At 41.6% G+C, this 12,748-nt stretch overlaps 1 protein-coding gene across 3 annotated transcripts in view; it reads left to right on the top strand.

Annotated features, from left to right (window-relative positions):
* Positions 1–12,748, top strand: part of PHF8 (PHD finger protein 8) — a 109,769-nt gene that overhangs the window by 58,649 nt on the left and 38,372 nt on the right. For 2 of the 3 annotated variants that reach the window (XM_046673334.1, XM_046673333.1), the window contains exons 12-18: positions 1,889–1,978; positions 3,811–4,113; positions 4,877–4,980; positions 9,361–9,536; positions 9,829–9,914; positions 10,421–10,554; positions 11,418–11,731. In XM_046673334.1, coding sequence (XP_046529290.1) covers positions 1,889–1,978; positions 3,811–4,113; positions 4,877–4,980; positions 9,361–9,536; positions 9,829–9,914; positions 10,421–10,554; positions 11,418–11,731 — 1,207 coding nt within the window. The remainder of the gene's footprint in view (positions 1–1,888; positions 1,979–3,810; positions 4,114–4,876; positions 4,981–9,360; positions 9,537–9,828; positions 9,915–10,420; positions 10,555–11,417; positions 11,732–12,748) is intronic. The other variant, XM_046673335.1, reaches the window with a different exon arrangement.

Genomic DNA, 12,748 nt, shown 5'->3' with positions numbered 1-12,748 from the left:
ATGAAAAAATGTAAGACTCTTGATGCATACTGCCAAAATGGCTTTTTAGAAATATACTAATACCCATCTATCCAGTTGAATACTAAACAGCTTTAAAAGAGATTAAGGAAACTCTCTATGTACTGATTTGGAAAGATTGCCAGAATTTGTCACATAAAGATGTAGAACCATGTGTATAGTGTGCTACCTTATGTGTACAAAGGGGGAAAACAAGAATTATGTTTATATGTGTTTGTATTTGCCCAAAGACACAATCTGGAGGGATGTGGAAGGAACTAATAAATGTGGTTACCTGTATGGGTGGGCTAATGGGGCTGATGACAGGGACAGATATATATTGAGGCTTTTCAATATATATATCTTTTTCTATTGTTTGATTTTTGAACTATGTGAATGGATTACCTACTCAAAATGTTGAATTTTTTTAAAAAAACAATTTTAAGAAATGCAAAAAGATTAGAAGACATATCAGTATATTCTCTTAATGCTTCTGATACTCCTTATAGATTCCTTCCCCTGCATACAGTGGCCTAAGGAGACCTTTCAGCCACTGCAGGCGTAACTTGCACAATCTACCATTTCCTGTTGCCAACCTTCCCTTCAGATGTCTTTGGACTTCATGTTTTGGGCCTTCTCTTGCTCCCTGGACTCACCTACACCTGGGCCTTAGCCTGTAATTGTTTCTCCACACCCCTCAGGTGTGGCTACCTTGGGTTTCACCTCTGACCCCCCTCCCCCATGAAGTGAACTTCAGAGTGACTCTGTCCCAGGAACATCAAAAGGGAGGAAGGTAGGTGGGTCCTAAGCACTCATGCCCTAGGCCAGGATGGCCCCAGAGACCAAGGGGTGGCCCCAAACAACATGGCCAAAGGAAGCTGGAGGAGAGTAGGACACAGATCTGAGGAGCCCACGCTCATGGAAGAAGTCTTTTGTGAAATGCAGACGACTTCCATGGGAGGCACTTGCTCCCTCACCTTTCCAGAACCCCTCAGCTGGGAGAAGGGAACTATTAAGATTATCCAGCTGGGTCACATGGGTTCTCAGTCCCCACCCCTGCCCAGCCACCAAAATAAATTCCAGATGGATTAAAATAGTTAAAGGAAAACATCAAACCGTGGGAAGCAAGAACGAAATGCTGAGGACTTTTTATCAGTCCTCTGGATACAGTAATGAAGTGACAGCTGGTGGAAGAAATCACAAAGGAAAAGCTTGAGAGATCTGTCTATAGAAAGACATAAATCTCAAGTACTCAAAAAGATTGCTAACGAATTAAAAGAGAGACAACCAACAGGTCTCTCCCTGGGTTGCTGTTGAGCTAGCTGTGGACCTGTAGCTGCTCAGCACTGAGTTCTGTCTTCACAAGTGGAGAGGCTGGGTCATCCCCAGGGATCTCCCTGAGGTCCTTGACTTTTTAAGGGGTGTGGCCCAAGCCCACAACTGAGTTCCTCACACCTCTTGACACTGTCCTTTATCAGATATATGTTTTACGAATATTTTCTCCCAGTCTGTGGTTTGTCTTAGTGTTTTTCCAAGAGGTTTTTATTTTTTATTAAGTCCAATTTATCAGTGTTTTCTTTTATGGTTCGTGCTTTTTGTGTCCTAAGATATCTTTGCCTAACCAAGGTCACAAAGATTTTCTCCTGTTTTCTTCTACAGGGTTTATAGTTTTAGATTTTACCTTTAGGTTTATGATCCATTTTGAATTTCTGTGTCTGTGCATATGGTACAACATATGGATTGAGGTTCTTTTTTTGCATGTGGATATCTAGTCTTTCTAGTAGCATTTGTTAAAGAGACTACCCTTTCTCCATTGAATTGCTTTGGTACCTTTGTCAAAAATCAGTTGTCCCTTTATGTATGGGTCTATTCCTTATGTCTTGTTTGACAGGCTCTGCCAGACCACGAGGATGAGATTCCAGAGACAGTGAGGACCGTACAGCTCATTAAAGATCTGGCTAGGGAGATCCGCCTGGTGGAAGTAAGAAGCATGCGAGCAGGGGAGGCATTTGGGAAGGGCTCAAGGCTCAAGTGGCAGGTCAGGTTTCTGCCGTTGGCGGGAGAGCTCAGGGGAAGGGTTGGGAAGACCCCACCAAGGACCCTATTCATTCATCCATTTATTCATTCATTCAGATAATTACTGTGTGCCTCAAGTGTGCCAGATATTGGGCCAGGTTCTTAGGATACATAGATAATACAATGCCTGCCCACAAAGAACTCACTATCTAATAGAGGACCTTGGGCAAAGTTAACCTGTCTGAGCCTTAGTTTCCTCATCTCTAAAGTGGGAATAATTATACCTACTCAATGGTTATTAAAAGGATTAAATAAGATAGTTCAGGTTGAGCACTAAGTATAGTGCTTGGCACACAATAGGTGCTCAATAAATTGTGATGATGGGTCATGGAGGTGGTGAGTGGTGGAGGTCATAGTAGTTGTTCTTATTAATATTTTGACTCAGTCTCTGCATTCTGCAAAATGACAATTCTCCTGGGTTGAAGATGATTACAAAGCCATGTTTCAACAGGTGGTGTGTAGCACAAGGCAGTAAGGTGTGGTGGTAAGAGACTCAGAGAAACTTGGGTTCTGGTTCCTATTCTGTCACTTGCAAGCCTTTCAGAACCTCAGTATCCTTATCTCTAAAGTGAAGATAACACTACCTTTTCATAGTTTTGTCAGGATTAAGAGCTAATGTAAGTAGAGCTCCTCGCACAGTGCCTGGCAGGGTAAGTACTCAATAAATGTGAGCCATTGTTATTAACAGACTTTGCAGCAAAGAGAGAACTCACTGTGGGCTGGTGAAGTAGCAGAGGCACCAGAGGAGAATTGGGCTTGAGGAAGTTTAAACTTTCCTTTAGCTCAGAAGCTGTAAAGTTCCATCTAGCACCCAGGATATAGGCACTAAATCCATGCTGAAAGGTGGTCAGAGTGAGCTACTGGAAAGTTGGGCTTCTCTTCTAGCCTTAGTGCCTGCAGCATGTGCCACTGCCTACACCATAGCTTACCTTGTTCACCTCCTACCTCATTCTCTTCCACTCCTACCTGTCAAAATCCTTCAGGGTTTAGTTAAAAGACCTACCTTTTCTCTGGTTCTTTCCACTTAAACTCGTTTTGTATACAAAGGCTGGTTGGAAGAGAACTTAGAGATAGATCAATCATATCTGGTCCATTGGCTTTCAAATGTTTTAAAGCAATGGAATCCTTTTTTTCAAATGAGATCTTACATGGAAGCCCAATATATACAACCAAGGCATAGCTGGTATGAATAAGATGAAGGCAGGAGGCTTAGAGCTCTGCTTGTTCCTCTTGTTTGCCTTCCACCTACCTGTAGTCCCCAGGGCTTCTCATAAGAAGCTCAAAGGAGCCACAGAGCATCTTTGAAACCACCTTTCCAGTCTAATCCTTTAATTTTACAGCTGAGCAAACAGAGCCCCAGAGTGGTCAGAGCACTTAGCCTAGGTCACAGAGCTAGCTAGTAGTAGAATTAGGACTAACCGTACAGTTTTGTACTCATTTATTTTCTGCCGTGTCTGCCATGTCAGCTGCTCTTGGAGTCTTTTCTCTCCAGTTTTGACAGTAGTGCTGGGCTTTTCCTCTGCTCGTCTTCTCCTTATTCATCAATGGCTGGGTAACAAAATGCCACCCAGTAAATTCTTGATGATTCTTTGTGCAAAAACTAGGGTGTGCATATGTGGAGTATCTGTAAGCCACTTCCATGGCAGTACCGCCAGTGCCATGAACAGATCTCTGCTCTTAGCATAGAGAGAACCCTTGAGTAAGCTCTAACCCCCTCGTGTACTAACACTCTTGTAGGATATCTTCCAACAGAACGTTGGGAAGACGAGCAATATCTTTGGGCTGCAGAGGATCTTCCCAGCTGGCTCCATTCCCTTAACCAGGCCAGCCCATTCCACTTCAGTATCCATGTCCAGGCTGTCACTGCCCTCCAAAAGTGGTTCAAAGAAGAAAGGCCTGAAGCCCAAGGAACTCTTCAAGAAGGCAGAGCGAAAGGGCAAGGAGAGCTCAGCCTTGGGGCCTGCTGGCCAACTGAGCTATAATCTCATGGACACATACAATCATCAGGCACTGAAGACAGGCTCTTCCCAGAAAGCAAAGGTGGGTGCTGGCCCATGGGTTCAGCCCAACCCTTTTGGGTCCATTGGAAGAGCAGGGTATCAAAAGGACAGGCTATCCTTTTTTCCCACCTCCCTTAGGGCCCCTGGTGTTTGGCTACCAGTCCCACTCATTTAATAGGCTTTTATTGAGACCTTGTCTATGCTGGGCACTGTGATAGGTGCTGTGGACGTAACCCTCAAGAGGCTGACAGGCTAGTGAGAAAGATAGGCATAAAAACAAATGAGTGCAATGAGGTGTTGTGGATGCCACAATCAAGGGTGTGTGTGGAACCCTGAAACACATAGGGGGATGATTCTATTTGAGTAGGGGTGATGGTCAGAAGCTCTTCTCAGAAAACGTGACACTCAAGCTGAATCTTGAATTACTGGGATGGGAATGACATTTGAGAACATGGTGTATGAGTGTCATGTTGGAGTCTTGAACAGGTCCTTGAGAAAAGCTCTTCTTCCAGGGCTCCACCTTGCTTCAAGATTGTGGTGCCCTCCATGGGCATGTGAAGATGTTCCCTCCTCTTTTTACGGAATATGTTTTAAAAGATTGATAGGTTTCCCCTGAGCCGGCCATACATTCTCAACCTCTTGTTCCTGTGATCATTTGGGTTAGGGGTGGAGACAGTCTAGCAGAAGGCCTTGGTTCAGGTGGTTTTGACAGTGAACTCAACCAGTGAAACCAGAGGGAACTGGCCATCCTGATTCACATGGGAGTCCCAGACAGGTGACAACTGAGCCTCCTCCTTCTGCAGTTCAACATCACTGGTACCTGCTTGAATGACTCAGATGATGACTCGCCAGACTTGGACCTTGATGGGAATGAGGGCCCGCTGGCCCTATTGATGTCTAATGGCAGGTGAGGTGGGGAGAAGGAGCACAGACATAATGGGACTGTTGGTGACAACATGCCACTAAGATAGGGCATGGATTTGAGACCTGGGGCTAAGACGTGGATGGGGGAGGGACTGTATTTGGGGAAATACCCAGATATTATCAGATATCATTGCTTAGTTCAGGGAACCATGGTATTGTTGGGGTGGGTGGGAGGGAGATCTGGAATCTAATTGGCAATCCTGACAAAAATCTTACATAAGTTCTAGAAATTTCATCAAGTCAGTGGGTCAGAACCACTGGCGGGAATAAGAGGTAGTATGGCATGCTGGTTAACAGCATTAGTTTTTTATATACCTTTTGTGATTCGATTTTTAAGAATTTGTTTTGCAGAAATATTTCAGAGATGTGTAAAGAGAAATGTTCAGTATTCACTGCATCTTTGTTTGTAATAGTAAGTAATTGGAAACACATTCATCAATAGGGGATAAATAAATTATGGTACATCTATATAATAGAATACCATGTAGCTGTTGAAAAGAATGAGTTTAATATCTATTGACATGGAAAGATGTCCAAGATATATTCTTAAGTGAAAAAATCAGGTTACAAAATAATATATAGGAATAGTTCCATTTAAATTTTTTAAAAAGCCACCTGTGCATGTGTGTGTATGCTTGTGTAGAAAAGTGACATACACACTTTTTCCTGTATTTTATTTTTAATTTAACTTTTTTGAAGAAGTTTACAATTTAATTTATGCAGTTTAGAATTCAAAAAGTGTGAAAAGATACATAGTGAAAATTTTGCTCCCGCCCCTCTTGTTCCCCAGTTCCCCTCTCCATAGACAACCAATGTCAATGATTTCCTTTCAGAGATATTTACACACGTTCATGCAAATAAATATATTTGTTATATATTTTATACTTGTCACACCAAACGTGTAACAGTAGTTATCTCTGGAAAGTAGGATAGGGGAGGCAGGAGAGGAATTCAATGGCATTTGAATTTTATACAATGAGGATATATTTTCTTAAAATAATTTTTAACAGAACATTTTCTAAAAGAATAAAATAAAAGCTGTTCACAACAAAAAGCATGGACTTGGGAATCAGACAATGAGTTTGAACCCCAGCTCTGATATGTATTTGTTGTGCTACCTTGACAAGTTAATTAACCTATCTGCGCCTCAGTGTCCTCATTATATCTATTCTATAGGTAAAACTTACCTTAGGGTTGTTGGAGGACTAAATGAGATAATGTATGTAAAGTGCTTATCACAGGGCCTGGCACATAGTAAATACTTAATAAATGGTAGCTCTGATAAATATAATGATGAAGGTGATATGAAAGATGATGGTAGTAATGATGATGATAGTGTCAGTATGGCCAGAAGTTAAGTAGGTCATCAGAAACCCTGAAATGTGTAGGGAGGCAGAGGCAGAGGCAGACAGTGAGAGTTATTATCTGGACACTCAGAAGACCAGACAGGAGCAGTCAAGAACCAAGTACAGCATATGAACACTGTAGGAACACGAGTGACAAGGATACCTTAATAGCATTTTTGTAGGAAAAGGCTGTCTTCAGATCCCAAGGGTGAGTATACTAGGTCCACCTGGCTGAAATAAGGGAAAAGGGAGTGTAAGAGTAGGGCAGATTCTGAAAGCAGCAGAGCTATCTTTGTTAGTAAAGAATAAGATTAGAAAGACTGTTGAGCATTGCCTTTGTCCAGAACCCATGGTCCATCTCCTGGGGAAGAAAAAATTGAGAGTCCTAAGGGGTCCAGCTATAATGGCTGTTGAGAACGCAGTTGAGGACATTTTCCCCTTCCCCGCCAGTCTGTCTCGTGCTGCTTCTGTTACCTCCTGCATCTGCCAGAGCCTGCTGTTATGTAAACCTAGGGAGTCAAGGTATAGAAATATTTACAGACAATATGATATGTCTTGGCTTTTCTCCAAAATAATCCAGTGTTTTGCAGGGACTCAGGTGCTGATAAAACAAGATTGATAGTATGTTGATAATTGCTGAAGCTTAGCTGGGTGCTAGGTACATGGGAGTTTTATACTTTTATATTTTTGTAATTTTTGTATATTTTTGTAAGTTTGACATTTTTCATAATTAGAAGTTAATAAAAGATCAGCATATAAATAGCTATCATTTATTTAGCACCTGCTCTGTGTTAGACTCCATCTTAGTTGTTTACATACATTATTTTATTTAGTCCTCGCAACAACCTGAAGGTAAGTGTTGTTATCTGCATTTTACTAAAGTGGAAAGTGAGGCCCAGAGTTATCCCCATTTTACTAAAGTGGAAAGTGAGGCCCAGAGAACTTAATTATAAGATGAGCTACCGTTGGGCACTTGCCATGTGTTAGTCTCTGCATTAGTTCTTTTAATCCTCCCAACAACCCTACGAGGTAGAAAACAGGTCAATTTAATGACAACCAATTCACTGAAAGCCAGTTTGTCAAATTACTATTTTTGAATGTATCAAGTGTACTGATTTACCAGAAACTTGTTTCTTTTTATCTATAAGATTTATTTCAGCAGTTTGTACTGGTTAATATTATTTACCATGTGTAACAGGATTATTTAGGCCACTTCTGAGTTTTTTCCACTTCCTTTATATATTTTTAACAACTTTTTAAAGTATAATTTACATACCATACAATTAACCTGTTTTAAGTGTACAATTAAATGACTTTTAAATTTAAATTTAAATTTAAAGAATGTACAACCATCACCACAATCCAATTTTAGAACATTTCTATCCGCCCAAAAAGATCCTTCATGCCCACTTATAGTCAATCCTGGTTCTGTTCCTCAGGTCCAAGCAACCACTAATCTACTTTCTGTCTCTATACATTTGCCTTTTCTAGACATTTCATAGAAATGGAATCATACAATATGTGTCCTTTTGTGTCTGGCTTCTTTCACTCAGTATGATGTTTTTGAGGTTTATCCATGAGGTAGTATGTATCATTAATTGATTCCTTTTTATTGCTAAATAGTATTTCATCGTATGGATATACCATATTTTGTTTGTCCATTCACTAGTTGATGGTCATTTAGATTGATTCTACTTTTTGGCTATTATGAATAATGGTGCTATGACCATTGGCCTACAAATTTTTCTGTGGATATATGTTTTCGTTTCTCACTTAGGAGTAAAATTTTGAGTCATACGGTCAGTCTGTGTTTAACTTTTTAAGAAACTGCCAAAATTTATTCCAAAGTGTCTGTACCATTTTACCTTCCCAGCAGCAATTATGAGTTTCTCCATATACTGGCTAACACTTTTTATTGTCTGTCTTTTTGATTATAGCCATTCTGATGGATGTAAAGTGGTATCTCATTGTGGTTTTTTATTTATTTTTTTTTTTGAGGAAGACCAGCCCTGAGCTAACATCTGCCGCCAATCCTCCCCTTTTTGCTGAGGAAGGCTGGCCATGAGCTAACATCCATGCCCATCTTCCTCTACTTTATATATTGGATGCCTGCCACAGCATGACTTGCCAGGTGGTGCCATGTCCGCACCCGGGATCTGAACTGGCGAACCCCAGGCCACCGAAGCAGAATGTGTGCACTTAACTGGCCGGCCCCTCATTGTGGTTTTGATTTACATTTCCCTGATGACTAATGATGTTGAGCATCTTTTCCTTTGGCCATTTGTATATCATCTTTAGAGAAATGTCTATTCAAATCTTGTGCTCATTTTTGAATTGGCTTGTCTTATTATTGAGTTCTAAGAGTTATTTAAATATTCTGGATACAAATGCTTTGTGGTTTGTCTTTTCGTTTTCTTAATGATGTGTTTTGAAGCACAAACATTTTGAATTTTACCTAATCCCAGGTCACAAAGATATTTCCCTATATTTTCTTCTAGAAATTTTATAGTCTTAGCTTTTACATTTAGATCTATTTTGAGTTAATTTTTGTGTACGATGTGAGGTAAGAGTCCACATTCATTTCTCTGCATGTAATATCAAGTTATCTCAGCTCTGTTGAAAAGACTGTCCTTTCCCCACTGAATTGCCTTGGCACCTTTGTCAGAAATCAGTTGACCATAAATTCAAGGATTTAGTTCTAGACTCACAGTTCTGTTCCATTGATGTATGTCTATCCTTATGCCAATATCACACTACCTTGATTACTTTAGCTTTATAGTAAATTTTGAAATTGAGTAGTATAAGTCCTCCAACTTTGTTCTTTTTCAAAATTTGTTTGGCCACGTTAAGTACTTTATATGCCCATATATATTTTAGTATCAGTTTATTAAGTTCTACAAAAAAGCTAGCTGGATTTTGATAGGGATTGCATTGAATCTGTAGATCAATTTGGGAAATTGCCATCTTAACAATATTGAGTGCAACTGTTTTTATGTTCTCTTTCTCTTTCTGTCCAGTACCAAGAGGGTAAAGAGCTTATCCAAGTCTCGGCGAGCCAAGATCGCAAAGAAGGCAGACAGGGCTAGGCTGGCAGGACAGGTGGTGGAGGATGAATTTGACTTGGATTCAGATGATGAACTGCAGATTGATGAGAGATTGGGAAAGGAGAAGGCAACCCTGATAATAAGACCAAGTGTGTACCTGTTCTTTCCCTTTCCTACCTGCCTATTTCACATTTGTTTTTGGTTCTCTTAATAGACTTAAGACCTTAGGCCTGAGATTGTTAACATTCTGATTTACCAGCTCGGCAGGCCTCTGTGTATACTTTCCTCTAGAGATTTATTTATGAGCTAATTCCTAATCTCTAAATTAGTCATCTGTGGTCATTACTTTCAGGAAAATTGTAATTTTATTTTCTTTCCCCTGGGTGTTTGGCTCAGATGCTGATCTTAGCTTTATGATAAGTGCATTCTATTGTTTTCTAGAATTTCCCCGAAAGTTGCCCCGTGCGAAGCCTTGCTCTGACCCCAACAGAGTTCGTGAACCAGGAGAAGTTGAGTTTGACATTGAGGTAGGAGCCTGGCCTGTGTCTAATCTTCTGCTCATTCTGGTTACAGAGACAGAGGACAGATTATCATTGTAGTTGGGGTAAAAAAAGACATCCTATGTCTTTAATTCCTAAAATATTTATTAAGTGAAAGATTGTGTACTAAGTGGTGCTGAGCATATAAATGGAAGATTATCTTTTAGTTGAAATATTTTTAAAATCCTTTAATACAGAGCAGTGTGATGTAGCAGAAAGAGTATCCAACTGGGAATATCTGATTGTGACCTTACACAAATTATTTAGCTTCACTGAGTCTTAGTTTCCTTATCTATAAAATGGGAATTATAATACCTACCTCACAAAGATGCTGTGCAGATTAAGATGAAAGAATGAATATTATTACACTTAGTACTTGGTCTGTAATTGGAGGTCAGAAGATTTAAGTATCAGGAGTGAGACTGTCAACTGTGTCTTGGCGCCTTACCAGACCAACCCTGGGCAGCTGAGGTGATATCCTCTTTCCCAAACAGGAGGACTACACAACAGATGAGGACATGGTAGAAGGGGTCGAAAGCAAGCTTGGGAATGGGAGTGGAGCTGGTGGAATTCTTGATCTGCTTAAGGCCAGCAGGCAGGTGGGGGGACCTGACTATGCTACCCTCACGTGAGTACTGGCTTTGATCTCCCCTTTCCAGGTGATCAGACAGCACACCCCCCAACTTACCACCCAAAGGGTTAGGTCAGCCAATCAGCAAATATTTTTCAAGCCATTTACAAGGACATAGAATTAGCCAGGTCATTTGGGCTAGAAGAATAAAGTAGACAAGAAATCTGTCTTGAGGAACTTAAGATCTGATAGAGAGAGGATGTATAGACTTCAAGGGGAATCAGTTTGGGTTATTTGGAAGTTGGAGAGGGGCTGGAAGAGGCATGGAAGGAGAACTGAGCCTTTTCTGGGCCTTGTTTAAAAAAGGGGAAGAATGGGGGCCGGCCCGGTGGTGCAGTGGTTAAGTTTGCACATCCTGCTTTGGCCGCCCACGGTTTGCTGGTTCAGATCCCACATGCAGACCTATGTACCACTTGTCAAGCCATGCTGTGGCAGGCGTCCCACATATAAAGTAGAGGGAGATGGGCAAGGATGTTGGCTCGGGGCCAGTCTTCCTCAGCAAAAAGAGGAGGATTGGTGGCAGATGTTAGCTCAGGGCTAATCTTCCTCAAAAAAAAAAGAAAAAAAAAGAAAGAATGCAGCATGAGTGAACAGTGAAGAAGGTGCACCCCTCTTTTTGCCATCTTGCCTGCTGTCTGTAGAGAGACTTGAGGCAAGAAGGACTGGCCTTTTCATGAAAACCGTCTTTGATACTATCTTCATCCTTTCATTTGATTTCTGGTTTTTCGCCTGGGATGGTTCTCTCCTTCCTCCCACCCTGACCCTCGAAGCTGTTGTCCATCCTCCATGACTGTTCTGTTGACTGGTTTCCGCTGACAAGTAGAGAAACTCCCTCAGCATTTCTCTTCTGTCCGTTGCAGCGAGGCCCCTGCCTCTCCCAGCACTCAGGAGGCCATCCAGGGCATGCTGTGCATGGCCAATCTGCAGTCCTCCTCGTCCTCACCAGCTACCTCCAGCCTGCAGGCCTGGTGGACCGGGGGACAGGATCGAAGCAGTGGGAGCTCCAGCAGTGGGCTGGGCACAGTGTCTAGCAGTCCTGCTTCCCAGCGCACCCCAGGGAAGCGGCCCATCAAGCGGCCAGCATACTGGAGAACTGAGAGCGAAGAGGAGGAGGAGAACGCCAGTCTGGATGAACAGGACAGCTTGGGAGCGTGCTTCAAGGATGCAGAGTATAGTAAGGGCAGCTGAGCGCTTGGATCCCTGCCAGAAAGGCTCTCCCTAGCCCCAATCTCTGTCCCAAACCCAATCCCAATCCTGGACAGCCTGTAGGGAGCAAAGGCCTGGCCTTAAGCCTGCTACTTGGTTTTTCTGAGCCATATTTTCTTAATCCGTAAAATGGGGATATCTCACATGTTGATGTAAGAATTAGAGGTGATGCTTGCGTAGAGCACCTGGCACAATGTCTTGCTCACGGGAGGCCTCAAAAATGGTAGCTGTTATAATTAGCTATCGTCCATTTTTAGCGTTGTCCAACCTTCACTTCTGGTGACTCTTTTTTCCCTCTTGCCTATTTTACTGCCATCACCTGTATCATTTGTGTTCTGTGTCGTTCAGTTCATCTCTTGCAAAAGTATATAATGACCTTTCAGTGGGCTTTTTACATTTAAGAGATGACTCCTTTTTTTTATGGAGATTTATTGAATACTACAATGTATTCATTGTATGTATACATACACACACTCTTTTGTATAGTGCAGCTGACTTTCATGTAGGTTTTTGTTTTAATATTATTTAAAAAAAAAATTAATGCTGGTGCTGGCCCTGTGGCTGAGTGGTTATCTTTGTGGGCTCTGCTTCAGCGGCCTGGGGTTCATGGGTTTGGATCCTGGGTGTAGACCTACGCACTGATCCTCAAGCCATGCTGTGGCAGCATCCCACATGGAGGAACTAGAATGACTTACAACTATGCACTGGGGCTTTGGGGAGAAAAAAAAAAACAGGAAGATTGGCAACAGATGTTAGCTCAGGGCCAATCTTCGAAAAAAAAAATGATTGATACTCATTGACCAAAATTAGAATAAGATAAAGGGAGTAAAAATTCCCTTTGACTAACACTCTTCCCCCTCTGAGGAAGGTTACCCAAGGGTAACCTTTATTATCAGTTGGATGTATACCTTTCAGGCTCTTGTGTTTACACCCAGAAGTAAACATAAATAAAGGTATGGTTGTGTTTAGTGTATGTAGTTCTACA

This window comes from Equus quagga, chromosome 10 (genome assembly GCF_021613505.1).
Source record: "Equus quagga isolate Etosha38 chromosome 10, UCLA_HA_Equagga_1.0, whole genome shotgun sequence".
Taxonomy (NCBI): Eukaryota; Metazoa; Chordata; class Mammalia; order Perissodactyla; family Equidae; genus Equus; species Equus quagga.
Note: the sequence above shows the minus strand (reverse complement) of the source record. Positions and strands in the feature narration are given on the sequence as shown.